The 27,857-nt window shown below is 41.8% G+C and overlaps 1 protein-coding gene across 1 annotated transcript; it reads left to right on the top strand.

Moving 5' to 3' along the window:
* Positions 1 to 1,745: 1,745 nt before the first annotated feature.
* Positions 1,746 to 21,235, top strand: TGFBR3L (transforming growth factor beta receptor 3 like). The gene is made up of 8 exons (XM_069970276.1): positions 1,746 to 1,969; positions 4,858 to 4,997; positions 5,762 to 5,890; positions 7,195 to 7,500; positions 16,235 to 16,373; positions 17,118 to 17,150; positions 20,882 to 20,992; positions 21,070 to 21,235. The coding sequence occupies exons 1-8, from the start codon at positions 1,924 to 1,926 to the stop codon at positions 21,099 to 21,101; spliced, it is 936 nt and encodes a 311-aa protein (XP_069826377.1). The 5' UTR covers positions 1,746 to 1,923; the 3' UTR covers positions 21,102 to 21,235.
* The last annotated feature ends 6,622 nt before the right edge of the window (positions 21,236 to 27,857 follow it).

Below are 27,857 nucleotides of genomic sequence, written 5' to 3'. Positions count from 1 at the left end.
ATGAAATCCTTTTTTTTGCCAATTAAATATTAATAAAATGGGCCTATTGTGACGCTTATAACAGTTTTATTTTTTCACCTACGGGGCTGTATGGGGTGTCATTTTTTTCCGCCATGATCTCTAGTTTTATTAATACCATATTTGTGAAGATTGGACGTTTTGATCACTTTTTATAATTTTTTTTTATATATAATGTAACATAAAATTGGTAATCTGCGCACTTTTTTCCCTATTTTCGTGTACGCCGTTCACCGTTCGCAATGACGCTTGTTATATTTTAATAGATCGGATAATTACACACGGTATATTATATGTTTATTTATTTATTTTTATATGTTTTATTTATATAATGGGAAAGGGGGGTGATTTGGACTTTTATTGGGGGAGGGGTTTTGGGGTAGTGTAATAGTGTTTTTAACTTTTTTTTTTACACATTTGAAGTCCCTTTGGGGGACTTTTACATACACTAGTGTGATTATTCACACTGATCACTGCTATGCCATAGGCATAGCATTGATCAGTGTTATCGGCGCTCTGCTCATTGAGCCTGCCTCAGTGACCAGAGCGCCGATCGGACCGCAGGGAGGCAGGTGAGAGACCTCCGGCGGCCCGTTTTAACGATCAGGACCCCCGCAGTCACACTGGGGGGTCCCGATCGGTAAGTGACAGGGGACTCCCCCTGTCACTTACACTTAAGGAGTTAATGACACGCGGCAGCGCGATCGCTGCAGCGTGTCATTACCGGTGAGGTCCCGGCTGCTGATTGCAGCCGACCCCCACCTGCTATGAAGCGCGCTTCATAGCCGGAGAAACACCCAGGACGTATAGTTACGCCCTAGGTCATCTGGGGACGGACTTCCATGGCATAACTATACGCCCTGGGTCGTCTAAGGGTTAAAGTGTCCCTGTTTTTTTTTTTTTGCAGAAATCAATAGTCCAGGCGATTTTAAGAAACTTTGTAATTGGGTTTATTAGCCTAAAAATGAATTTTTTTCATGAAAAAGCAGTTTGAAGCTCTCCCCCCTGTCTTCATGGTTCTCCTATGGAGAGGGGAGGGGTGGAGGGAGACAACAAAGAGTTCATTTACAGCAGGCATGTCCAAACTTTTTTCGAAGAGTGCCAAATTTGATGAAGTGAACATGTGCGAGGGCCGACCATTTTACATGCTACATGCTATATGCTTTATAACACAGGCAGATAATAGCAAGCTGGATACCTGGGGGGCCGTAAAAGTTCGGAACGCGGGCCGCAAATGGCCCTCCGGACGGACTTTGGACATGCCTGATTTACAGCTACATCACCGGGCTATCTCCTCTGAAGTCAGCACTGACCTCTCTGACCTCTGAATACTGGCTTTCACACAGGTCCTGCAGTGTAATCCTTTAGTCGGCTGCAGAGAGCAGAGAACAATCTCCCTCCTCCCCTCTCCATAGATTACACAGGGCTCGTCTGATGTACAAGAGTCGAGATTTCCTGATAATGAGCAGTGAATGAGAGAGAAGGGGGGGGGGGGTACCTAAGGAAAGTCCTTTTGAATGCAGATAATGGCATATTTACCTAATAAACCCAATTACAAAGTTTCTTAAAATCGCCTGGACTATTGATTTCTGCAAAAAAAAAAAAAAAAACCAAACAAACAAAAAAACGACACTTTAAGCATTACACAAAATCAATCTGTTGTCTTTTCATTGTAGGACAGGACAGGTCCTCCAGCTAGAGAGATGCTCTATGTAACTGCTCTATAGTCCTGAACAGAGGATCCCCTCCCTCTATTAACTCACTATCACTATTCACTATAAGAACATAAGAAATAGGTTTGCTAAACCGGACAACCCCTTTAAGAATCCACTAACTTTTTCAGGGTTGCTTTGTCCTTTCCCTCCCCTAGACCATATTTGCTGCAGAGGAGCAGGCGCAGTGCGGATGTATTTCCTCCTCATTATCATCCTGTGTTTTGGGCTGGTAAAAGGTATGAGTGTTATATATATTTCTGTATTTTGTGCACAATATGCATTGTACGTGTATATAGATTTAGCACAAGTGATGGTGATAGCTTAATGTGTAATTTGTGACTATCCATAAAAAAAAATAATCTTAAGGCCGTATAACGCCAAGCGATTATAGGCCGATAAATGCTTGGTGTAATATCTAATGTTAGCTAATAGGAGCAGCAGCAGACCGCCGTTATCTCCTATGGACTGCCTGTGCGATCTAAAGATCATGCGTGGAGATCATAATTTTTCATATGTTGCTGCCCATGGTGAGACTAACAATTGCTTCCATACTACTACTTATCTATTCAGTTTCCTTCCCCCAGTTCTGAGCTGCTGCTTTCTGCTTAAGACCCAAAAATCTGTGTGTGAGCTTTTCTCTCTGTCTCCCCCTCCTCCCCACTCTCGTCCAAGATGGATGAAAAAAAAAAAGTCCCTGACAGGCTTTATCTGCAACATTACAGCTTCTTTGTAAAGCTGGGAGGGTTAATCTGAGTTCAAGGTGCTGATGAACTCACTCTGATTAATCCTCCCATTGCAAAGTTGCAGATAGGGACTTGTTTACATTAGCTGTCTCAAAAGGGAAGGGGCAGACAGAGAGAAAAGCTCACACACAGTTTTTTGTGTTTTCAATAGAAAGCAGCAGCTCCGAACTGGTGGAAGGAGACTGAATAGATAATAGATATGGAAGGAATTGTTAGTCTGCCCCCGTGAGCAGACTGTGTTGCTGTGCATAAAAGAAACAGGTAAGCAGCAAATTCATCATTGCTACATGTTACATTAGTATGTTAGTTTGGCATGTAAACAATATAGGTACAGATAGTTCTGCCCGTCTCTTCCTGTAATGTAGGTATAGATAGTACTTTACTACCTCCCATTGTATTCTGGTAAATAACATAAGTACAGAGAGTACCGACTCCTCATCTCTCCTTGTAAATAATGTAGTCACAGATAGTAACACCGCTCCCTCTTTCCATGTAAATTATATACAGATATTACTGTCTCCTTTCCTAGAAATGATGCAGGAACAAACTACTGTACCCCGTCTCTACCTGTACATGATGTGGCACAGATAGTATTGTACTCCGTCTCTACCTGTACATGATCTGACACAGAGTACTGGACCCCGCCTCTACCTGTACATGATGTGGCACAGATAGTACTGTACTGTCTCTACCTGTACATGATGTGGCTCAGATAGTACTGTACTGTCTCTAATTGTACATGATGTGGCACAGATAGTATTGTACTCCGTCTCTACCTGTACATGATCTGACACAGAGTACTGGACCCCGCCTCTACCTGTACATGATGTGGCACAGATAGTACTGTACTGTCTCTACCTGTACATGACGTGGCTCAGATAGTACTGTACTGTCTCTAATTGTACATGATGTGGCACAGAGTACTGGACCCCGCCTCTACCTGTACATGATGTGGCACAGATAGTACTGTACTGTCTCTACCTGTACATGATGTGGCTCAGATAGTACTGTACTGTCTCTAATTGTACATGATGTGGCACAGAGAGTACTGTACTCCGGGAGAGATTTATCAAAGGGTGTAAAATTTAGACTGGTGTAAACTGCCCACAATAACCAATCACAGCTCAGCTTTCCGTTGACCAGAACTGAAAGCTGAGCTGTGATTGGTTGCTGTGGGCAGTTTACACCAGTCTAAATTTTACAACTCTCAGTCTGTGGTACTAGCATAACTCCTGTGCATCAGGCTCGATGTCTGGGGGTTATGCTAGACTCTGACCTATCCTTCACTCCCTACATCCAAGCTCTTACACGCTCCTGTGATCTTCATCTCAAAAACATCTCCAGAATCCGCCCATTTCTCACCACTGACACTGCTCAGACTCTGACTGTCGCCGTGATCCATTCCCGTCTTGACTACTGTAACTCCCTACTAATCGGTCTTCCCTTCTCTAAGCTCTCCCCTCTCCAGTCTATCCGTAACGCAGCAGCCAGACTCATCTTCCTCTCCAGCCGCTATACCGATGTCTCTCCTCTGTGCCAGTCACTGCACTGGTTACCCATTAAATCCAGAATCCACTTCAAGCTCCTCACCCTCACCCATAAAGCTCTCCACAACTCTGCCCCTCCATACATCTCCTTCCTCATCTCCACCTATCATCCTTCCCGTGCTCTGCGCTCTGCAAATGATCTAACCTTAACATCTTCCATAATCAGAACCTCTCATTCCCGCCTCCAAGACTTCTCTCGTGCTGCACCAATTCTCTGGAACGCCCTACCCAAACACATCAGACTCATACCCAATACTCACAGTTTCAAGTGTGCCCTGAAGACTCATCTCTTCAGGCTCGCCTATAACATTCCCTAAACGGTTTCCCCCTTCTGTTGTTTCCCTTGCTCTATCTCTGACGGTTCCTGCACTTTTTATGTTTACTTGCATCAGACGTTGGCGTTGTTACTGGCGGATTATCCTGTATTTCTAACTATGTACAATGGCTGGACCATGGACAAATAAAGCACTTATGTCTGGTGTCAACGAAAATTTATAGTCTGTAAGCTCCAACGAGCAGGTCTCGTTTATACTTTGTATTTTTGTTATTTTTAATATGTTCTTATTTATTCCAATTTAACTGTGTATTATGTGACCTCTGTACTGTATGCATAGAAAAAAAAGTGCTGCGGAATCTGTTGGCGCTATACAAATAAAGTTATTATTATTATTATTATTACAACCTTTGATAAATCTCCCCCTTCGTCTCGCTCTACCTGTACATGATCTGGCACAGATAGTACTGTACCCCGTCTCTACCTATAAATTATGTGGATGTAATTAACTGGACCTAAGGCATGTATTGTTATACCTAACTATATATCTGAATGCTTAGGTCCTCCACCATGGCTGAACCCTGAAGTTTCTAGAGCTTTCCGTTTAAAGCATTTCTCACAGACTCCGCCTCCAGCTCACATTCCAATCACATGCCGCAATCCTAATGACAGAATGGACACCACTTTGAAAGAACGTGAAGTAAGGGACCCCTGCATGACATAGTGGGGCCATGAACCTAATTTTTATAAAGGCAGTGAATATCAGGTGGTGGGTGTTGTTATACAGTCAAGGGGTTGTATTAGACACGCCCTCAGTGTCCACGCCCATCATTAAAGTCACTCCCATTATTAAAGAGGTTCTCCACCCAAAATTAAAGGGGAACTCCAGGTAGAGGTTAAAAAAAATTAAACTTCTGGCGAAACTTCTCCCGCTCATCTCCATATCAGTCCCCGGCTTTTTTGTTATGAACACATCAGCTGGTACGGCACGTGACCTGCAGCTCTATTCATTCTCTGTGAAGCCGCTGGAGAGAGCCGAGTACAACGCTCGTCTCTTTCTGGCGGCTGCATAGGAATAAGTAGAGCCGCGGGTCAAGTACCGTACCCACCACTGTATTCATAACAAATAAGCCGTGGGCCTGATATGGAGATCGGCAGGGGGTACTGATGTCGAGTCCCCCCACAATCTCTTATTTGTCCTCTATCCTAGGGGACAGGTTCATTTTGAGTGGACAACCCCTTTAAATTATGTCCACGCCCCTCTGACTATTAACGGAATTGTCAGGCACGTGATAGCCCACATATCACGGGGACGAAAAGGTGTATCAAGAATCTATAAGAAGGTGTGTGCCCAAGCTACCCTGAGCTTTTTCATGACAGTAACATCTCATTTATGGGATTGGCTACAGGTCCTCTTTAATACAGTTCTTCTATATTTTTGATGTTTGTTATGCATTGCTGTAGTTTCCGTGTACATTGGAGAACAATGTTTGGGACTCTGCGGTTGTCCAGTTGCTGGTCCGTGGTCCAGACAAGCAGTGTGAACATGGCAGCATGTGCAGCGTCAATGTAGGAAGCCGGCTACAAATCGAGGTCAGGTCACCTGTATGCTCTCCTTCAGTTTTGTAGCTTTTATTTCCTTAAAGGGGTTTTCCAAAAAAAAAAAAAAAAAAAAAAAAAAATATATATATATATATATATATATATATATATATATATATATATAATTATATATAATTTTTTTTTTTATTTTTTTTTTACATTTCTTTAATAGAGTTCTATAACCTGTTGGATGGTCTGATCAGCACCCCACAATAGCACAATATAGCAATTTTAAGCATATTCCTTTTTTTTAATGAAAAAGGTTAAATATTTTTAAAATAGTAAAATAAAAACTATATAAAGTGAGTATCCTCATAATGACCCACAGAATACAGAGAAGACATCTGTTTTACCATAACATGTTACAAAATAAAACCCCTTAATTAGCAAAATAGGGTTTTATTTTCCAATTTTGCTCCAAAAATATTTTTTTTCACCTCTTTAAATGAATATTATTTTTTTTATAGCTGTTAAGATAGAAAATAAAAAATGCTATGGTCTTTGCAAGGTGATGAGGAAAGAAATTGTAACTATCATATATTTTTTTTTCTTGCAGAAATCAGTAGTATAAGCGATTTTAAGAGACTCTATAACAGGTTTTATTAGGCAAAAAAGCCTCCTTCTGTACTCAAAAAGCAATTTCCAGCCTCCCCCCCCCTAATTTTTTATCTGTTTGTTATCAGGCAAAGCCGTCTTCATTATAGAGAAGTCAGTGAAGACGGGTTCTGCTCTCTCCATTATCTCCTATGGAGGGGGGAGGGGCAGAGGTAGATGAGTGAGCAGGGAGAAGAGACATGAAGGTCAGCTGTTTGCAGACTGTCTGGGCACCTAAAACGCTGGATTCAGGGGTCAGAAAGGTCACTGCTTATCTAGGAACTTACTGAGAGAAGATTGCAGGGTGTTGTGCAGGGCTGCTCCGTGCTCACTCAATCCTCTCAGCCCCTCCCCTCTCTATAGAGCATAATGGACACAGAAATCCTGCTTCTTCTGAAGTGAGGGGGGAGCTAGTAAAACAGCTTTTTCAGTACAGAAGGAAACTCTTTTGGTAAATAAAACATATTACGAGTTTCTTAAAACCTCTTGTACTATAGATATTTATTGTTTTCAGAAAAATGACCCTGAAATGACAGTTACGCTTTAAGTGCAAACGTGAATGTAAGCGTGGTCTTGGAAGGGTTAAGTGTATTGATGCCTCCATCCATTGTAACATGGTTAATAATTCTGTGATGAAAGGTTTAAGTTTTGATAATGTAACAATATTTCCTCCATTAATCCCAGCCATGAATATCTCACAGGTGTCCCTCTCCGCTGCTCCGCCATTTCTTGGTCTGTCTTTGGCGCTATGTTCTCTGTCCCCATCTTCTGATCCATTCAATAATTCCCACACTTTGCTTGTTGTAAATGGCTGCCCCGCTGATGTGGGCGTGTCCTTAACCATGGCCCCGCCCCTGCCTTGCATCAGGGCCTTACTGGCGAAGTCCTTCAGCTTCCAACTTGCCCCTTTCTACAACAACTCTATACAATTCCTGCACTGCAGAGTCCAGCTGTGCTATAAGGAGACGTCATGCGGTGGTAGGGCTGGATCCAGGAACATTCCGGAGGTGAGTGTGGTCCACATGATCTGTTCTAGTTTCCAATGTGTCTTGTTAGTTTGCATTTATTCTCCCATCTTATATATTTAAAGTTATTATCTGGCTTAAAAAAATTTCTCCATATAATGCCTACTCACCATCACTATCCCTGCATTGTGATCTGTTTCATCCCAGCTCTGCTGCACCCATTCATTTCAGCACTGTGTCTGGATCATGTGACCTCTGAGCAGACACCATTGTGATGTTGTGATCTAAAATTGCATTCTTTCCCTTTCAAATATTCTGTCAGTCCCCTGATGCATCAGCCCCAGCATCATATGGTACTGGCCAGCACCATCTCTGCCTGTTGTGAGGGCATCATCATCTTCTTTATATATCTCTAAATAAGCTAGGAGACTATAAGTATCCAGTTATGGAGGTAGAACTGTCAAATTTGTTATAACTGTGTGCCAGGAGCCATATAATCCTCATCAGTCACTCTAATGGGGTGATACAGTCCTTGCAGCTTCAGAATTTTTCAGGTTTTGCTGGCTGTAATGGTGATCTAAGCACAGAAACACATAGAATTTCCAGAGTTCATATCACATGACTTACCTGAAGGAAAGGATTCCAGGAATTTTGAGATAGAAAAGAACTACTAGTTGAAATATATAAAAAAAAGTGTGTATATAATAAGCTAGAGAGAATATTTCTGGAGGATCTAACATATGAGCATTACAAAAACTGGCTATTGATTTACATGAGAGTAGTGTGATGCCTCATGTCCCCTGCGGTGGTGCCGCAGGAAAATATAATACTTGCTGCTAGGTTTCCATGGAGGTAATAGCTGATCTCTGGGATTCCCAGCAAAGGGAGACTCTATGATCTCCTTATTTTCAAGGACCCTAAAATGGACTGTGAGGGTGTCTTCATACACAGCTTTTTTTGTGGTGTGTTTTTGGCCTCTTAAAAAAAGAAAAAAATCAGAAAAGCTGCCAAAGTGTTTTTGACTTTAGGGGGCCTTTTTTTTTTTTTTTTGCGCCTTTGGCCTTTTTAGAGACGAACAGAAAAAATTCTATTGAACTCTATGGGAGAGAAACGCCACAGTTTGCAGAAAAAAGCTGTATGTTCACACTGAGAATTAGGCGAGGAATTTCAAATTTAAATTTTTATTGTATTTTAACAATTTTTTAACGACAGTGGGCCTACACTGAGCCCATATAGTAAACAAGTTCAATACAACAATAAAACAACAGTAATATTGTCCTTGCATATTTTACAGCCAATAATAAACATTTGGTGGACTTAATAACACTCTAAATAAGAGATATAGCAGGGTCAATCACTTAATTTGCAAAGGCTGAAAGAGTCCAACTTTTCCAACGCTTTATCTTTTTTGCATTGTGTATGGACACTGAGGATAAATAGGTTTCGTGTGAATATTGAGCATTTACTCTATTAATTACTTCCGAGATTGTGGGAGGATCAGGGGACTTCCAACCATGAGCCAATGATAGTCTGGCTGCTATTAATATATGGTGAATGATTGTTCTGGTATGATTAGGAAGTGTAGATAAATTAATATCTAGTACAGCAAGTGCTGGATCATTTTTATGCGTAAGGGGGGAGATTTTTTATATCAAGTCAAAAACTTTATTCCAGTATTGTTTTATTTTGGGACATGACCACCACATATGAAAATGATTGGCGATTTGATTGCAGCCTCTCCAACATAATTTAGAGTGAATAGGGATAATATGGGATAGTCTTGCTGGAGTGAGGTACCACCTAAGGTGGATTTTACGCATAAGTTCTATGTGATTTATGCAGTTGGTGTTTTGAGAGATTTGTCTAATGGCTGACATCCATTGCTCACATGTAAAGGAAGTGCCCATTTCCTCTTCCCATTTCTGCATATAAGTAATCTTTTTGTTAGATTCTATTTCTGTGTTATCTGTTAGTAAGTCATAGAGATGTGTGTAGCCTTTACAAAAACCACTCCAATTGAAGAAAAATTTGTGAACATTTGTTAGTTTTTTGGGTTTTGGGGACCATTTATGTTTTTTAATAAACTGTATTATCTTTTTATAGTGTGTTAGTAAAATTGAATTATGGGAGATGGAAAGTGGTAGGTCAGATACCGATACAGTTTGATTAGGATTGATGAAGTCTGCTACTGAGTGATATCCTGCTGCAAGCCAGGTATCTAGTTGCAAATCAGGTATGACTATTTTTAATAGTTTTAGTGGAATGTCTTCTTTTGTTATATAAATCCACTGTTTTTTTATTATGAATTTATTCCATAGTGCTAATGAATCAGACATAGATTTTAAAGGGATTTCAGGAGAAGGGATTTTAAATAAATGTAGCAACATAAGAATTTTCATATTGTGATCTGATATTATATTGTCTTCCATGTCTGACCATCTATGTGCATTTGGAGAGTTCCAACATTGGTCCAATATTGCTGCTGTATTGCAGGCTGAGAGGTTTGGAACTCCCATTCCTCCATTTCTTAGTTTTTTGTATAATAATTGTTTTGCTACCCTAGCTCTTTTTCCTCCCCAAATGAATTTTAGTATAGTGGCTTGAATTTTATTTACTAATACTTGTGGTATTAGATAGGGAATCGTTCTACATAAGTAAAGGAATTTAGGGAGTAGTAGCATTTTTACTATGTTTATTTTTGCAATCCAAGATAATGGAAAATTGGAAAGTCTGGCACATTCTTTTTGTAGATAGGTGATAAGCTCATTGTAGTTTAGGTTTAATGTAGTTATTGGGGAAGGTGTTAATTGGATACCTAAGTATTTGATTCCAGTTGGCGCCCAGGTAAAGTTATATTTAAGGATTTTAGAACGCATTGATGTGGGTATGTTAAGTGGTAGGATAGATGATTTACTTACGTTTAATTTATAGTACGAGATATTGGAAAATACTTGTATTATTTCCATAATTGAGTTTAATGAGATGATAGGAGATTGACAAATGAGTATAACATCATCTGCATAAAGACCAATTTTATGTTCTTGCTTATTAATCTTTATTCCTTTTATTTTGGGTGAGATTCTAATTAATTCTGCTCATGGTTCCATACATAGGGTGAAAATGAGGGGAGAAAGGGGGCATCCCTGACGGGTTCCGTTTGAAATATTGAATGAATGAGATAAAAAACCTGACACAAGGACTTTGGCGGAGGGAAAAGTGTATAAGGATAAAATTGCATCTTTTATTGAAGCACAAAAACCGAATTTTTCTAGGGTTCTTTCTAAGTATGTCCAATTTACTCTATCGAATGCTTTTTCAGCATCGAGAGACAATAGAACTGTTGGTGTTTTGGATTTAAAAGCTATTTCTATAAGGTCTAAAAAACGTCTAGTGCCATCTCTGGATTGTCGTCCCTGGACAAAACCAACCTGGTCTTGTGCTATAAGAGATGGAAGTACTACTTTTATTCTAGAGGCTAATATTTTTGCATAAAATTTAATATCTGAGTTTAGTAGAGAAATTGGGCGAAAATTGGTTGTTTGGTCTTAGGTTTTCCCTGGTTTCGGTAAAGTGGTTATTATAGCTTGTAACATTTCTGGGGGAGGGGATTTATTAGAAATAATGTGGTTGAAGGTTTGCGTGAGTGTAGGCGAGAGTTGTGATATGAAGAACTTATAATATTCATTAGATAGACCATCAGGTCCAGGGGATTTATTTATTTTTGATGAGTGGATTGCATTTCTGACCTCAGTTTCTGTTATTGGGGAATTTAGAGATATAATTTGGGATTGGGTAAGAGAAGGTAGTTTTATTTTTTGAAAAAAGGCCTCTATTTCTGTTTTATTAGGGACATGGGTAGAAGGATTTTTATTTAGGTTATATAAGTTTTCATAATATTTGGCAAATTCGTTGGATATTTGTTGGGGGTCGAAAACTTTTTTATTATCCAGTGTTTTGATATAGGGAATCTTTTGTTTTGCTTGTTTAATTTTTACTCTTCTTGCCAAAGTTTTACTAGCTTTATCTCCACTTATGTAAAAATTCCAATTTAAACATTTTAGTGTTCGTTCATATTGATAAAGCAGTGCTGTCTGTAGTGAGTTTTTACACTCTGAGACTTGTTTTGTTAGAGTTGGTGTGGGAGAAGTTTTCAATTGTTCTTCTAATTTACGAAGTGAGGATAGAATGGAATTTATTTCTTTGTCTTTTTCTTTTTTAGCTCTAGCATTAAGTTGTATAAAGATTCCCCTAACAAACGCTTTATGAGCGCACCATAGAATTTCAGGTGAGGTTACTGAGTGGGTATTAAATTGGAAATATTCTGATAACTGCTCAGATATGTATTTTACATTTTGCGGTGATTTGAGTAGGAAAGTGTTTAACCTCCAGGGAGTTGTATGTTTGAGAGTAAAGTGGTCTGTAATTTCTAAAGTAATTGGGGCATGGTCAGACCATGTGATTAATCCTATTTTGGCCTCTGGTATATTATGTAAAAGGGGAGTATCTACAAGAAAAAAATCTATTCTAGAATGAACCATGTGGGGGTGGGAAAAGAATGAGTAGTCTCTCTCATTGGGGTGTAGATATCTCCAGATGTCATGTAAATTTTCTTCTAGAAGCAAGAATTGAAGATCGGGGTGGTATTGTGGTGGGGGAAGGGAACGATCTGCTAATTTATTAATTACTATATTAAAGTCACCACATATTATTAAATTTCCTTTTTGCATGGATTTTGCCTTTTGTATGATTTTTTTGATAAATGGGATTTGTCTCTTATTGGGAGCGTAAATTGTGACAAGAGTATATGGTATTGAGTTAATTTCACAGATAAGTATAATAAACCTTCCTTGCGTGTCAGAGATATGATCTATTTCTTTGAAAGCCACTGTGTCTCTGATTGCTATAGCAACCCCTGCTTTTTTTTTAATGTTATTTGAGTAGATAATTTGAGGAAATGTAAAATGTTTTAATCGAAAATTGTCGTCGCTGCATAAATGTGTCTCCTGTAAGAAGAGAATGTCACAGTTAGATGAAATAGCCTCTTTCCATGTTAATGATCTTTTGTAAGGAGAGTTAAGTCCACGAACATTTAAACTTAAGAATCTAACTCCCATAGTAGATCTGAAATAGAAGGGTTGTGAGCAGTGTTGTTAATGGCAAGCATGTCATAGTATCGAGAAAATACATTGGCTGTATATGCAATAAAACAGAATATAACAAAAAAAAACATTTCTTGAAACAAAGAAATAACAAAACTTAAGAACTTCCCTCTTTCAGGGAAACTAGGGGGGTAATGTCCTAACCAGAAATTAAAGGAGGAACGGAACCATTAAGGATACATATTGAGGAGATTAAAGTAGGTTTAGGATATAATAATTAAAGGGTTAGTCATCTCCAGGCCTGTTTCTGGTGGATTTGTTAGACCATAAAGGCGTAATAAGAGCCGGACGTGTATTTTCTTTCCGTGGGGGGGTCTGTAGTGGAAGAGGAAGTAGGTTCCATGTATGCAGCAGATCTTTCAGGGCTTCAGGGGTAAGACAGACGTGTTGAGTTCCATTTTTAGTGATGATCACTTTGACTGGGAAACCCCATCGGTATAAAAGATTATTGTCTCTCAAAATTTTTGTATATTGCGCAAATTCTTTTCTACGGAGCATTGTAGTGGCTGATAGGTCTGGGTAGATTACTAAATCTTTAAATCTTTCCGGGAGAGTTGGTGCTGTTTTTAGGACTTTAAAGAATTCATCTTTAATATGGTAGAAATGTATGCGAGCAATTGTATCTCTTGGGAGATGTTGAGCTAGATGCCTTGGTTTGGGAAGCCTGTGAATTCTGTCAATGGTGAGATCTAGAGTAGTATGATTTGGAAGTAGTATAGCCAGTAGGTCTGTAAGATAGGGTGCTAGTTGTTCTGGAGTAACATTTTCAGGTATCCCACGTATTCTTACGTTGTTTCTTCTGGACCTGTCTTCCAGGTCTAACACTTTATTGGAGAGTTTTTGTACTTCTTCTTCTAGGGCTGAATTAGCGTCAATCAGAAGGTTATGTGACTTCGCAAAGTCTGCCATTTTATTTTCGACATGTTCTGTTCTGGATGTTATGGAACGTATATCTTCACGGAGATCTCCTACTGCTTGTCTGAGGTCAGATTGGATAGTGTCTCTAAACGAGTTGAAGAGTTTTTTTAAAGTATCTTCTGTAATCGGGTTGGGTTCATTCGTTTCTCTAGATTCCACATCTAATGAGTCAGCTCTGGAGGATGGAGAGTGGGAGATTGATCTTCGGTGAGAGTGACCACGGTTCTCATATGACTGGGAAGCTGGGGAGTTGAAGATCTCTGTTAGTTTAGCTGGTTTTGATTTAGTATTCTTTTTTGTGGTGCCTCCCATGATGACAAATTAAGCCAAAGGTTTTGAAGAAAGGAAAAGGAAAGATTGAAACAGGTCTTGATAGATTAAAGTTGGTTTACTTTTAGTTGGATTAGTTTAGCCGTTTGTCTCCTCAATATGATGTTGTCACAATTACATTGTTGGAAATGTCTTTGTATAGCTTGAGGTTGTAATATCAAGAATCGTCAGTAGATGGTGCTGTTGTATTAGAAATTACATTTCTCAGTTTGTAAAAGAGAATGAAATAGTTTAGATGTAACAGGGATTTCTAGTGCTCATAATGATTCTAGACTAGAATTTAGAAAGTTGGCAGTAGATTTTTATGATATTTTTCCTTATTATTATTATTTATTTTTTTATTTTTATTTTATTTATTTATTTATTTTTTTTTTTCCTTTTCCTTCTTAGAATTGTCCAGATATTTTGTGGTGTATATATATATATTTGTGTTCAGGTAGGGGACCTGTCACTCACCACCTTCTTTAGATGGGTGTTTCTGCTGGATTTTATTCAGATGAGGGCTGCAGCCATCTGGAATCTTAAATGCTGCACTTCCGGTTATCGGCCGCCAGGAAAGACCGCGGATCCGGCGGGCACACAGGCCGCAATGTGCACCGGCACCCCCGATCCACCTCCACAACAGCTACCAGTCAGGAGAGGCGCCTCGGATGTCCGCGGGTGGCAACGGTCAGCGCTGGCGCCGGGAACCAGCCGTTCTCAATGTGCCCTGCAGGGCCGGGGCCGGCAGGAAAGTCCGCGGTTCCGGCCTACAGAGGCCGTGGTCCCAGACAGCGGCACCCGCCACCCGGACCTCCGCCAAATCACGGGCCCGCAGATTGGACGGCCGCGGCGGTGTCAGGTGCGTACCTCTGCTTCGTCCGGAGCCTCGGTTCGTGCGGACAAGCCGGGTAGGAAAGAGCGCGGCCTCGGCAGTTGTCTAGGCCCCGCCGGAGGACTCAGTCGGGCAGCTTCTCCAAACGGGCCCTGCAAGGCTTGGGTGTCAGCAGGTGGGGTCCCGGTTTATTTGTAGTGGTGTGACTAGAATAGGGTCACCAAAACTTGTTTAAGTTTGCCTGAGGAGCGGAGCTGCTGAAAAACGTGTCCGTCTCCTTCTCCTGCCTGGCCACGCCCCCTAGGCGAGGAATTTCATGCGGAATCCGCGCTTGATTTTACATGTATTCCGCTGCAAATTCCACCTGTAAAATATGTACAGAGCAATTTCCTATTGTGTTCAATGGGATTTCCACTCTGCTGTTCACACGGTGGAATTTACGCATGGAATGTTCCGCCGTGGATAGGTTTTCAATTCTTTGGGTGGATTGGGGCTTTGAATTACCGCTTTCTGCTTGCATTCTGCTTCTATATTGCCAGAGCAAGAGGAAATTTCAAGCGGAAAACTTTCCTCTTCAATTACTCGCCTATTCCTCAGTGTAAACATACCCTTATGGAAAAACTGCCAGAGAGCCAAAAAACACAAAATAAAAAAACGCCATAGAGGAGAGAAAAACACAAGTATCATCAAGTATGTGTGGCATGTAATGAATTCCATAAACTCACAGCTAACATTGGGCTGCAATGTTTTTGCTACTAAAAACACCATGGTGTTTTTTACTAAAAATTTTTAGCTTGTGTGATACCAGCCTCAAAAGTAGAACCCCCCCCCCCCTCTAAATAGGTTTTCAGGCCTAGATAAAACATGGCTGCTTTTTCCCAGCAACTACGCCTCTCGTTTTGTTTTTCTTTAGGGTGTGGCTTTGCAACTCTAAAGTCTGAATACAGGGGTGGTGCTGTGTTTTTTATTTTTTATTTTAAGGAAGTAGCTGTTTTTTTTATTTTTTCTAAACCCTTTCTTATTTTTTGCATTTAGAATTTCCTCTACACATCTTTACATTGTGCTATTTTTGTGGTATAGTCCTTATCCTACACAAAGGGGGGGGCTTTGCGCCTATTTTTAGGTGAATAATTGGATTTTTTTTTGCCCTTTTTTGGTCTAAGTTTTATTTATGAACCAATATTCGACAGGCGACTTTTTAAAATCTGCCTGCTTTGAGTATTGATTAAAAAATTTGCATAATAGTCCGGGATTTGTGCTAAATTTATCATTTGCAACTTTTTAAAAAGTCGCAAAGACCGGTGTAGGTCATACGTCCGTACCAGGTGAATTAATTTGTAATTTTTTTATTTTTGCGACGTATTTACTATGACAGTGTGACTTTTCCATAAATCACACACAATATATTGGAGGAAAATAAACACCAACCTACGTTAGAATAGTCTCACACATTAGACTCCTTAGTACATGTCCCCCCCATAGTGTCTATAGTCTTCGGCCTATAGAGATTACATATAAAGTCATTGACAATATTTTTTCCTTTATCCTCTCTAAGTGTCACAATACTGAGGACCTCTGCACCGGCATCAGTGCTGCACCCTTGTTCCTGAGGCCGGAGCTACAGCGAACAGTAACACAACCTCTTCTGGTCACTATTTCTGCTCCAACCCGCCCTCTGGTCCAGTCCAGTACAGGTCAGTGATGTCCCCTTCCAGAAACGGGGGGAGAGAGACAGACTTTTTTTTTTTTAAGGAAAAAAACTTGAAAAAAACCCCCTCTAACATGACTTAAAAAATCCTGTTAGAAACATGCAAATGAATGTAATCTTATACAATAAATCTGTAAAAAAAATATGGACAAATAAAGGGAAACTGTCATCTAGAATGTGTAAAGCAAACAGCCTCCATGGTTACAGTGCCCTGGCTTCTATATAGCACTGGTAGATCTGTTAGGTCTGTCCGTGGCTTTATTCCTTTAGAAAATGCTTTTTTTCTGTCTTCGGGAAGGGTCAAAGAGGCGGAGTCAGGATCCTGTAGAGCCCTGTTGTGCAACACCTCTACTGCTCGCTTTACACCACCCCTTCCCTCAGTCCACTCTGATTGTCAGTCATGATGGGAGAGGACAGAGGAGGCGGTGTAAAGTAAACAGAAGAGGCACAGCAGACCGGGGTCTGACCACGCCTCTTTGACCCTTCTGGATGGCAGAAAAAAGCATTTTCCAAAGGACAGACCTACCATCTCTGAGAGACCAGTGTGATGTAACCATGTAAGCGGTTTGCTATGTGGATTCTATGTTACGGTTTCCCTGTAATCCTAAAAAGCTTTTTTCCGGTTTAGAAAACAACAACAAAAAAACGAGACAATACAAAAATGTGTAATGTAAACGGAGCCTAATGGACCCTAGAAAAGCTTTGTGATGAATTCTTGTTTCTCTTTTAGGTCGTAAGAAATCTCCTGTCTCTGAACATCAAGGTAAGAACAGGAAAAAAAAAAAAAACTGGTGCGGGTCTGGGAAAAGAGTTTACCGATCCCTCAGGAGGCAACGCTCATTCAGAAGTGCATAGAAATAAGCATCTTCAGCTGTGTTATCGCTGAGCAGATCTGTGAAAATGTTCAGGTTTGGCAAAATCTGGACGGGAATGTTCAGCGTTTGATTCTCTAAGGTTGCAAAAGTTATATGCTGCCCTAGGGAGTCCTGGAAAAAGTTTACCTGGCAGCCCTAGGGCTGCATCCAACTACTGCAGCTGCAAGGAATCAAGCGCTGAGCATTCCAATTTGGATAATATTGCCAAACCTGAACATTTTCATAGGTCCGTCTAACACTAGTTATGGAGGCACCTTGGTCGATTGATGGTGGTGCTGATCTGTCTTTTGATTTAGGATTCAAATGTTGGGAGACCTTAGCAATACCGCCCTTTTCTTTTTATGGAGTGTCTGACTTTTAAAATCCACAGGCAAGTGTTAAAGCGTAACTGTCATTTCAGGGTCATTTTTCTGAAAACAATAAATATCTATAGTACAAGCGATTTGAAGAAACTCTGTAATAGGTTTTATTTACCAAAAGAGTTTCCTTCTGTAGTGAAAAAGCAGTTTTCCTAGCTCCCCCCTCACTTCAGAAGAAGCAGGATTTCTGTGTCCATTATGTGGCTATGGAGAGGGGAGGGGCTGAGAGGAGTGAGTGAGCACAGAGCAGTCCTGAAAAGCACAACACCCTGCAATCTTCTCTCAGTAAGTTCATAGATAAGCACTGACCTTTCTGACCCGAGAATCCTGCGGCTTAGGTGCCCAGAGAGTCTACAAACAGCTGACCTTCATGTCACCTCTTCCTGCTCCCTCATCTCCCTCAGCCCCTCCCCCCTTCATAGGCTTACAATGGAGAGAGCAGAGCCCGTCTTCACTGGCTTCTCTGTAATGAAGACGTGTTTGCCTGATAATGCACAGATAAGAAGTCAGGGGGGGAGGCTGGGAGATTGCTTCTTGAGTACAGAAAGAGGCTTTTTTCGGCTAATAAAACCTATTACAGACTTTCTTAAAATCGCTTATACTGCTGATTTCTGCAATAAAAAAAACATGACAGTTACACTTTAACCTCTTAAGAACGGAGACAATTTTTGTTTTTGCGTTTTCGTTTTTTCCTTCTTGTGTTTAAAGGGCCATAGCACTTGCTTTTTTTCACCTAGAAACCCACATGAGCCCTTATTTTTTGCATCACTAATTGTACTTTGCAATGGCAGACTTAATTTTTGCATAAAATATGCTGCGAAACCAGAAAAAAATTATGTGCGTGGTGAAATTGAAACATAAACGCAATTGTTTTTCTTTGGGCGGTTTTCATTTTTACGCTGTTTGTCCTATGAAAAAACTGACATGTTACACATGTTCCTCACGTCTGTACGATTAAAACGATATGCATTTTGTATAACTTTTATATTATTAGATGGCTTTTAAAAAAATAAAACCTTCTACAGCAAAAAAACGTTTCCTAAAATTGCTCTGTTCCCAGGCTTATAGCGCTTTTATCCTTTGGTCTATGGGGCTGTGTGAAGTGTCATTTTTAGCGCCATGATGTGTTCTTTCTATCGTTACCTTGATTGTGTATATGCGACTTTTTGATCGCTTTTCATTATAATGTTTCTGGATTTGATGTGACCAAAAATGTGCAATTTTTGCACTTTGGCGGGTCTTTGCGCTTACATTGTATACAGTGTGAGATCAGGAATGTGATAAATTACGAGTTCGCACGATTACGCACGCGGTGATACTAAACATGTTTATTTATATTAATAAAATGGGAAAAGGGGGGTAATTCAAACTTTTATTAGGGGAGGGTTTTTTTTTTTTTAATAGAAACACTTTTTTTTTTCACTTTGACTTTAATTTGAAGTCCCCCTGGAGGACTTCTAATACAGCTACACTGATCTCTCATAGAGATCAGTGTAGCTGTATAACACAGCACCGATCCATGAGATCGGTGCTCTATCGCTTTGGCCTGCTGCAGGCCAATACAATAGAATACCGAGTCGGGATCAGCGTCATTACGTCGCTGAGGCCCGGCCCGGTAAGATAAAGGGATCCCCCCTCTGCGATCGCATCGCGCACGCGAGGGGGGGGATCCGCCACTAGACACCAGAGATGGGCTGCATTTAACACTGTTAGATGCAGCTGTCATGTTTGACAACTGCATCCAACAGTGTTAATTAGCGGGAGTGGCGATCGGACCGGTCCCGCTAATAGCCGCGGTCCCGTTCAGCAGATAGCAGTCGGGACCGCGGCAGTTCCGAGCGGGGTCGCGGCGCGGCTCCGCCTCCGCTCTGAACTCCTCTTACGGACATACGGGTACGGCATATGTCCCTAAGTTAAAGGGGTTATCCGGGTAACAAACACAATATTCTAAACGATTCTCCTTCCCAATACCACCCTATGTCTAATATACATGTATAACCTATCACCCTTTCCCTGTTTTTTTCTCATACTTACCCACTCTGGATGTCTAAAATCATCTTCTCTGTGTCCTCTCTGACAACACACTGCTCCCTACCCCCCCCCCCCCCCCCATTTGTAGACACAGGACATGTGATCTCCACCCTGGGGGCTGGGTTAGCTGTCTGCTGACTTGGTAACCCAACCCCCAGGGGACATCATCTGCATCATCTCCATGCACCTGTTTACTGCTTCCATAGACTTACATGTGTCCCTGAGCCTAAGTTTCTGTCATATGAAAAATTAAAGGGGTTATCCAGCGCTACAAAAACATGGCCACTTTTTTTCAGAGACAGCACAACTCTTGTCTCCAGTTTGGGTGCAAAAACCCCGCCCAAGCTGGAGACAAAAGTGGGGCTGTCTCTGAAAGAAAGTGGCCATGTTTTTGTAGCGCTGGCTAACCCCTTTAAAGTTCTATCGCTGCTTGCTGTCATTGAATGCAGACATATGTACCTGTCTGTGTCTCAGCTCTATATATTGTAAGTGTTATAACTTAGAGTCTGGATGGAACTAGAATGTTTTTATTCACAGTCAGCAAGCAGAGATCTAAACCTACACTACACCTCTCACCCTCGGTAAACATATGCCCATTATGCAGCACATAGCTACACAATGCACGCCTCAGCTCTGCTACACTATGCGTGTGTCAGCTCTGCCACATCAGCTAGTATAGAATACATACTGGGGTGATGTGAAGCAAAATCAGTGAAAAAAAAACAAACAGTCATGTGTTTACTGTGTAAGTGGGCAGGAAAGAAAGCTAAGGGGGCAAGTACGCAAATGGACCAATCAAGGAGATGTATGATGGGAAATGTAGTTTCCTGGCCGACGCCATCTTGGTTATAGATCGGCTTTTAGAAAAACACGTAACTCAGAAATGGTGGCAGCTAGAAAGACGGGAGACATCTCAAAATACTGAGGGGGGCTTGGTGAGTAAGGTGTGGGAGCATTTAATTTTTTAGCTCTTAGGTACATAACCCCTTTAAGGCTTCTTAATGGGGTCAAACACTTGCCTGCAGGGGAAAGCTACCTTCAAAAGGTGACATCTGCTTTGCATATCCTTTCCGGATGCCTCCACCTTATGAGTCCATGGGGCTTCATTGTAATGCATAGAGTATAATATAAGGGGGCAGAGTATCTGTGCTATATGTTATGTAGACATTTCTAGGGATAAGTCTCCTTGGTTTTGGTCCACCCTCTAGTCTTTGTCTTGGTTTCTACAGAATCGGCTGCACATGGGGTCGGAATAGCGGCTGCGGTTGGCATCACACTCAGCTCCTTCTTCATTGGGGTGGTACTGACGGCTGGATTGTGGTGTATTCACAGCAAGACAGGTAACTGTTTTATATATGTATGTATCCTATATCTATGGAATTGTCCTATGTCTGACTGTTTTGTTTCCTCTCTACAGCCCCCACCGCTCAGGTGACACAAGCCTCGTGAGAAGTTCTGACAATGTCATGAAATACACGTCAGAAAGCTGTTACCAGATCCGATCTCCTATATACTGATACCTTGCCTTATAGCTATAGAATAAAGCGTGTCCAGCCATGAGCAGGGAAAATATCTATACTTTGTATTTCCTACCATAGTGTGCCACAAATAAAGTGCCAGCAGACTATCCTTTCATGGCCAGTCCCAATATTGTGTTCTTCTTCAAACAATAGAATGAAATAAAATTCTGGCTATCTGAAGGCTACCAGAAGGGGGCACTAGCTGCTTACATTTTCATACAGTCCTCTGTATTTAGGAAGGATATATTCTAGAGATGAGCGAACCGGGTTCGAGTCGATCCGAACCCGATCATTCGGCATTTGATTAGCTGGGGCTGCTGAACTTGGATAAAGCTCTAAGGTTGTCTAGAAAACATGGATACAGCCAATGACTATATCCATGATTTCCACATAGCCTTAGGGCTTTATCCAACTTCAGCCGCCCCCGCTAATCACATGCCGAACGTTCGGGTTCAGGATGGACTCGAGCATGCTCCAGGTTCGCTCATCTCTACTATATTCCCCGCAATCTCACAGATATATAGCACCCCCTATTGTCTGCTCCTGGGTAAAACTCTCAAGTGCTTCAGTTCAGGTAAACTTCTATGACATCACAAATGTCTGTGACATTATAACTAGAAGAGTCACGTTACCTGCTGTTGTTAAAGGGGTTAAATCTCACTCTTGTCTCCAGCTTAGGCGGGGTTTTACTGCTCAGTTCCATTGAAGTCAATGGAGCTTAAGTGCAACCACACCTGAACTAGAGACAAGAGTCGTGTTGTCTCTGAAAGAAAGTGGCCATGTTTTTGTAGCACTGGATAACCCCTTTAAGGGGACTTCTATGAGCAATCATTAGATTGCTTATATAGGTCAATACTATGCTATTGCATGGCATTGATCGATATTGTCGGTGCTCTGCTCATTGAGTCTGCCTAATGGTGTGTTTATATGGATTATGTGACAGATTATTGAATCCAAAGGCAGGGATGGATTTGAAAAGAGGAAAAATCCTAGGCTTTCCTTTATGACATGTTCTCTGTTTATAGTCTGTTCCTGGCTTTGGCTTCAATAATCTGTCAGAAAAATCTGCCTGTGTAAACACACCCTAAGGCAGACTCTATGAGAGCATCGCGCTTGGACTGCACAGAGTATGAGACCTCCAGCAATCGGAAAACCCAATCAGGCCCCCAATAGTCAAACTGCAGGGGTTCCAACTGGTCAATGGCAGGTAACACTCCCGTCCCAGCAGGCCATGGGAACACATTTAAGCCATGCAGGCTGCTCACAGTAGAACAATCAACACCCTACTCCTGGGACACTTCAGGAATAGTTCACAACCAAATCAATGTAATGACTGCAGGGGTCCATCTACCATACATTATGCCACCCCACACCATAATCCCAGGGGTAGGACTGGTGTCATGTTCTCTCTTTATGGCGTTGCCCACATGGTCTCCAGACTAATCTGCAGTGTATGAGACAAAAGCAGATTCATCGCTATAGAATATAGACCTCCATTGTCGTCTTGCTTTGCACCATGATGGCCATCAAGAGAGTTGATGTGGTCAGTAGAACACCTGGAACTGGTCATCTGGCTTGTGGCGCATGTGCCTTCTGACGGTTTGTGGTGAGACTGCTCTAGACCCTACGCTTTATATGTGATATCCAATATCAATCACAGTACAGAATGGATCACCACAAGCTATTGTTCTAATCTGAGAATTTGTCGGTGTGGAGGACCTCTAGCTGTTACATCAGGTCAATGTTGGTCTCCCACTGTGACACACGACCTTGGACAGTGCCAATATCTCAGTCTACACACGTAACCATCTGCCGAAGTTATAAACCAAATTTTCAGTCCAAGGATTCTGCTCCTCTCAGTTTGCAACAAGTGGCGATAACTAGAGATGATCGAACATCAGAAAATCTTAGGTTCTATCGAACTCGAACCTTGTCGAACCTTCCGCATTTGATTCCTGATGCCTTCCCAGTCCGTGGGGAAGGAGGAGACAGCCCGGGTACCGCCTGGAATTCTGGGATACAGCCTAGGTAAAAGACTGTATCTTGGAATTCCAGGTGGTACTCGGGCTGTCTCTCCTCCTTCCCCACGGACCGGGAAGGCATCGGGAATCAAATGCGGAAGGTTCGAGTTCGATAGAACCTAAGATTTTCTGCTGTTTGATCATCTCTACCATTAACTGGCACGTCAACAACCGGGAGGCCTCACACAATTGTACTGTAATGACTTCATCTACTTTCTGAGGGTGAAACGTGGCTGAAAACATTTGCTCCTCCCACATGTCACAGATTGGAGCTATGGTAGGTGCTGGAAAATAGGACTATTTGCTGATCTTAGCGACGCTCGCCATTTTTTCTATTATGGCTTGGCCTTCTTGGCGTTGATATTTCAATGATGAGGATTGTATTATACTGTGTCAATTGTGTTCCTGTTAACTTTTTTTCAAAGCTGCCATACTACAGATGACTTATAGTTAGTGTTCTTGAAAGAAAAAACAGATATGGTAGCACATCCATAAACTTAACACTGATCAAAATGTAACTAACTTTTGACGTTAGTAGTATAGTGCTGAAAAGCAGAACGATCAAAGTCCACGAGCTCACACACCACTTCAAGGTTGCTGATTCGTCTGGGCACGGGGTCGCTATGTCTGGCAGTATCAGGGCTGCTGGACGACTGGTTCGCTCTCCCTCTGGCGCTGTTGTTGCTGCAGTGGTGGTCACCATTTGGGAATACGCCAATTTTAGTTAGGGACCCACAAGAATCAGAAACGGCAGTGTGTGGGCTTATGCACTTTGACGGAAATGTACTGAATCCTGATGTTAGTAGTATATGGTGGTGTAAAGCAGAAGGATCAGTGATAAGTTTATGGATGTGCTACCATGTCTGTTTTTTCTCCCTGGAGTCTTAGGGCCCGCTCACACTACAGATTCATCGCAGAGATTCCGCCCGTGGTCTCCACGCAAAATCCCTCCTGCAAGGTCTTAAATAGAGATGAGCGAACCGGCTTCGGGTTCAAGTCGATCTGAACGATCGGTATTTGATTAGCGGGGGCTGCTGAACTTGGATAAAGCTCTAAGGTTGTCTGGAAAACATGGATATAGTCAAGGACTATATCCATGTTTTCCACATAGCCTTAGGGTTTTATCCAACTTCAGCAGCCACCACTAATCAAATGCAGAAAGTTCGGGTTCGGATCGACTCGAGCATGCTCGAGGTTCGCTCATCTCTAGTCTTAAAATGGAAGGGCTCGCGTGCCTCCGCTCAAAGAATTGATATGAATCCGTAGTGTGAACAGGCCCTTATAGTTAGTATTTGTGACATCACGAATGGATTTCAGACATCTCCATATCCACATTTTCCAGCCACCCTTAGGGGCTGCATCCACCTTCTTCAGCCACCGGCAATCAAATGTAGCACGCTGGGATTGGGATGGACTCTGACAAGGTGCTTTAGGGCATTACTAGGTGCCTGACACGGCCAGCCTCAAAGATGTATCTGCAACTTTCCACCTGTTTCTGACCCATGTCCATGTACTTACAGCATGTATAAAATGACACAGAGAGTTTCTTAGTATCAATGTGGATGTATTTATTGAATAAAGTGAAGCTGTGGCCCCGAGGGGCCACTACAATATCCCCAGCAAGACTGGTTCCTCCAGCCAGATGGTTCATAATAACCAGGGTAAAAGTGCAGAAGGGGTGCGTTGTGTGGCACCTTTATAACACGACAGGTAAGAGGCGACACACCCGCAGTGCTCACTCCGCCAGAGAACTCCCAGATTCCCTTTAGTAATACGAAGCAAAACATGAAACGTGCAAATTGTGAAAGCACTGGAGCCGACCATCTGCAGAGCGTGACTCTGATCCTGCAACAGGCTGCAGAACATCACCATCATCAACAAGGTAATATGCAGAGCATCATCCTTATACCACAGTCACTCCGGTGTCTGAAGAGCATCAACCTGTGTGCTGAACCCTATGCCAGAAGATCTCTCCAGCCTCCTATTCCTGTATATAGCAAGAAACCATCCTAAACCCTCATCAAACCGCAGAGCATCACTCCAATCCATATCTGTCTGCAGGTCATTACTCCAGTCCCCAAACATCACGCTAATCCCTCATGACTACGACCCTGCTATTCCCATGTAGACTAAGGTATCATGGTCACCATTGTGCCTGAAGAGTGTAATGCCACAATCCTTCATATGCTGATGGAGTATCCCCATCTTCTTGTTCCTGCAGAGCATTACTCCATTCCCAAATGTGGGCATCACTGCCATCCCACTACTGCTATGAACCCTGGAACACCACGTCTAATCTCCCGCTCCATTACATTACCTCATGTTCCTCCAGAGCGTCACTCTAATCCCACAATCCCTGCAGAGCATCGCTCTAATTTGAAAATACAAGTCAAATGGCCTCACTGTTCCAGACCAGATATTGAATCACCCCCCCCCCCATCCTCTTCCGGCCTACCTCTTATAGATTTGGCACTCGATAATATGAGACATAAACATTTAGTACTATTTACACGCTATACACATATAAACAACAGGCGTGCAAGCTGCTCCTTGCACAGGACGTAGTGCACTCTTCACAATAACATGGGGATAAAAGGTCCATCCCCTGGAGCGTTTGACGCCGTATAAAGTTATATAAGACAAAAAGCCATAATCTGCCCAGCGAGTCTATAAAACCGGTGTAAATGGAGCAATGCGGTGAGCCGTGGTGCCGAAACTTATTGCACTTCAAGTCAACAATATATATAATCTGTACTGTATAGACTTTATACACTTGTAATACTTGGGACTTCCATCATGTAACTACAGGCTCCACATGGAGTTCTGCACCACCCCGGTAGTCACAACTTGCCAAAGTGGTTTCCAAATCATAAAAATAACATATATGAAAAATAAAATTATACATGTAATTAAAAATGTTGGTACATTTCCATTTACTTTACTTATATTATACTGGTCCGGTTACGGTTCGTGTCGTTATCCAGAGCAGCATTCACAATTCTGCTGGTTGCCAATAAAGCTTGTTGTCAGGCACATCAGTTTAGCTGAGCTCCCATAATGCAGAGGGACTGAGTTTTTTTTTTTCTTTACATGTCATGATTAAAGATGATCGGACATCGGGATTTTGCAGATTCGATCGAACTCGAACCTTCAGCATTTGATTCCCGATGCCTTCCCAATTTGTGCGGCCCACATTGGATCAGAAGTGGCGCAGTACGTCTTGTGACATGTTTGTAGCCATGTAGATCCGTAAGTTCAGGTCTACATGGCTACAAACATGTTACAAGACCCCATGACGTGTTCATAGCCTGAAGGACCCGAACTTACGGATAAACAGAGGAAATCTCTGCTCATCCGGCGGTGGGCCGTCATAACTGGTATACTTTAAAGTGTAAGGCCCCGTTCCCATTGAGGAAAGGTAGCAGAATTCCGCGACGGAATTGTCCGCCGCGGAATGCCGTTAGCCTCCCGCTCATAATGGGAGTGTATGGGAGGCGCGCGCTCCTGCCCTGTCCGCGCTGAAGAATGAACATGTTCATTCTTCAGCGCGTACAGAGCAGGAGCGCGTGCCTCCCATAGACTCCCATTATGAGCGGGAGGCTAACGGCATTCCGCGGCGGACAATTCCGTCGCGGAATTCCGCTACCTTTCCTCAGTGGGAACGGGGCCTAACTGTCATTTCAGGGTCATTTTTCTGAAAACAATAAATATCTATAGTACAAGCGATTTTAAGAAACTCTGTAATAGGTTTTATTTACCAAAAGAGTTTCCTTCTTAACTAAAAAAGCTGTTTTTCTAGCTCCCCCCTCACTTCAGAAGAAGCAGGATTTCTGTGTCCATTATGCTCTATGGAGAGGGGAGGGGCTGACCCTTATGTCTCTTCTTCCTGCTTACTCATCTCCCTCGGCCCCTCCCCCCTCCATAGGATATAATGGACACAGCAGAACCCATTTTCACTGGCTTCTCTGTAATGAAGACGGATTTGCCTGATAATGAACAGATAAGAAGTCAGGGGGGGGAGGCTGGGAAATTGCTTTTTGAGTACAGAAAAATACTTTTTTGCCTAATAAAACCTATTATAGAGTTACTTAAAATCACTGATTTCTGCAAAAAAAAAAAAAAAGACAGTTACGCTTTAAGGTAATTATACACATATAAAAACCGTCAGCTGAAAACTCCTATGGTCAACAACTATCTTTCTCTGTGGCTTATATACTCAACAACAGAGGGATCAGGCAGTTAAAATCGAACGTGAATTCCAACATCTGCTGAACGTGAACGTGAACATCAGGCTGTCAACCAGCAGAACTGTGAATACAGCTCAGGAGCACGATACAGGCTCCAACAGAGTATGAGACGCTCTAAATAACGACAGTAAAAACAAAATGGAGTCCATTTCTTTCCCAACGAACATTTAAAGGGACCTCTACATCATATATAATACATCAGACGTCTGTAACATCCCGACCATTGACATTAAACATGAGGCTAGTATATCTTTTGTGATATATATATTTATATATATATCTATTAGACTTTTGTACCTATAGGTATGACAGTAGTGTGCTCGCCTTGGTGACACTGAGGCATTTACAATAAACAAAATAGTCATATATATAAGTATGTACACATCGGTGTAGGTTGTTCTTTAGTTACGGAGGTTT

This window comes from Dendropsophus ebraccatus, chromosome 1 (genome assembly GCF_027789765.1).
Source record: "Dendropsophus ebraccatus isolate aDenEbr1 chromosome 1, aDenEbr1.pat, whole genome shotgun sequence".
Classification (NCBI taxonomy): Eukaryota; Metazoa; Chordata; class Amphibia; order Anura; family Hylidae; genus Dendropsophus; species Dendropsophus ebraccatus.
Note: the sequence above shows the minus strand (reverse complement) of the source record. Positions and strands in the feature narration are given on the sequence as shown.

What these genes read in the sequence shown, in the direction of transcription:
- TGFBR3L (XM_069970276.1), top strand. Translation starts at nt 1,924, where the DNA reads ATGTATTTCCTCCTCATTATCATCCTGTGTTTTGGGCTGGTAAAAG. An exon ending in CCACTTTGAAAGAACGTGAA is followed by an intron (nt 4,998 to 5,761) that starts GTAAGGGACCCC and finishes GCATTGCTGTAG; the next exon opens with TTTCCGTGTACATTGGAGAA. An exon ending in TCTGGTCCAGTCCAGTACAG is followed by an intron (nt 16,374 to 17,117) that starts GTCAGTGATGTC and finishes TTTCTCTTTTAG; the next exon opens with GTCGTAAGAAATCTCCTGTC.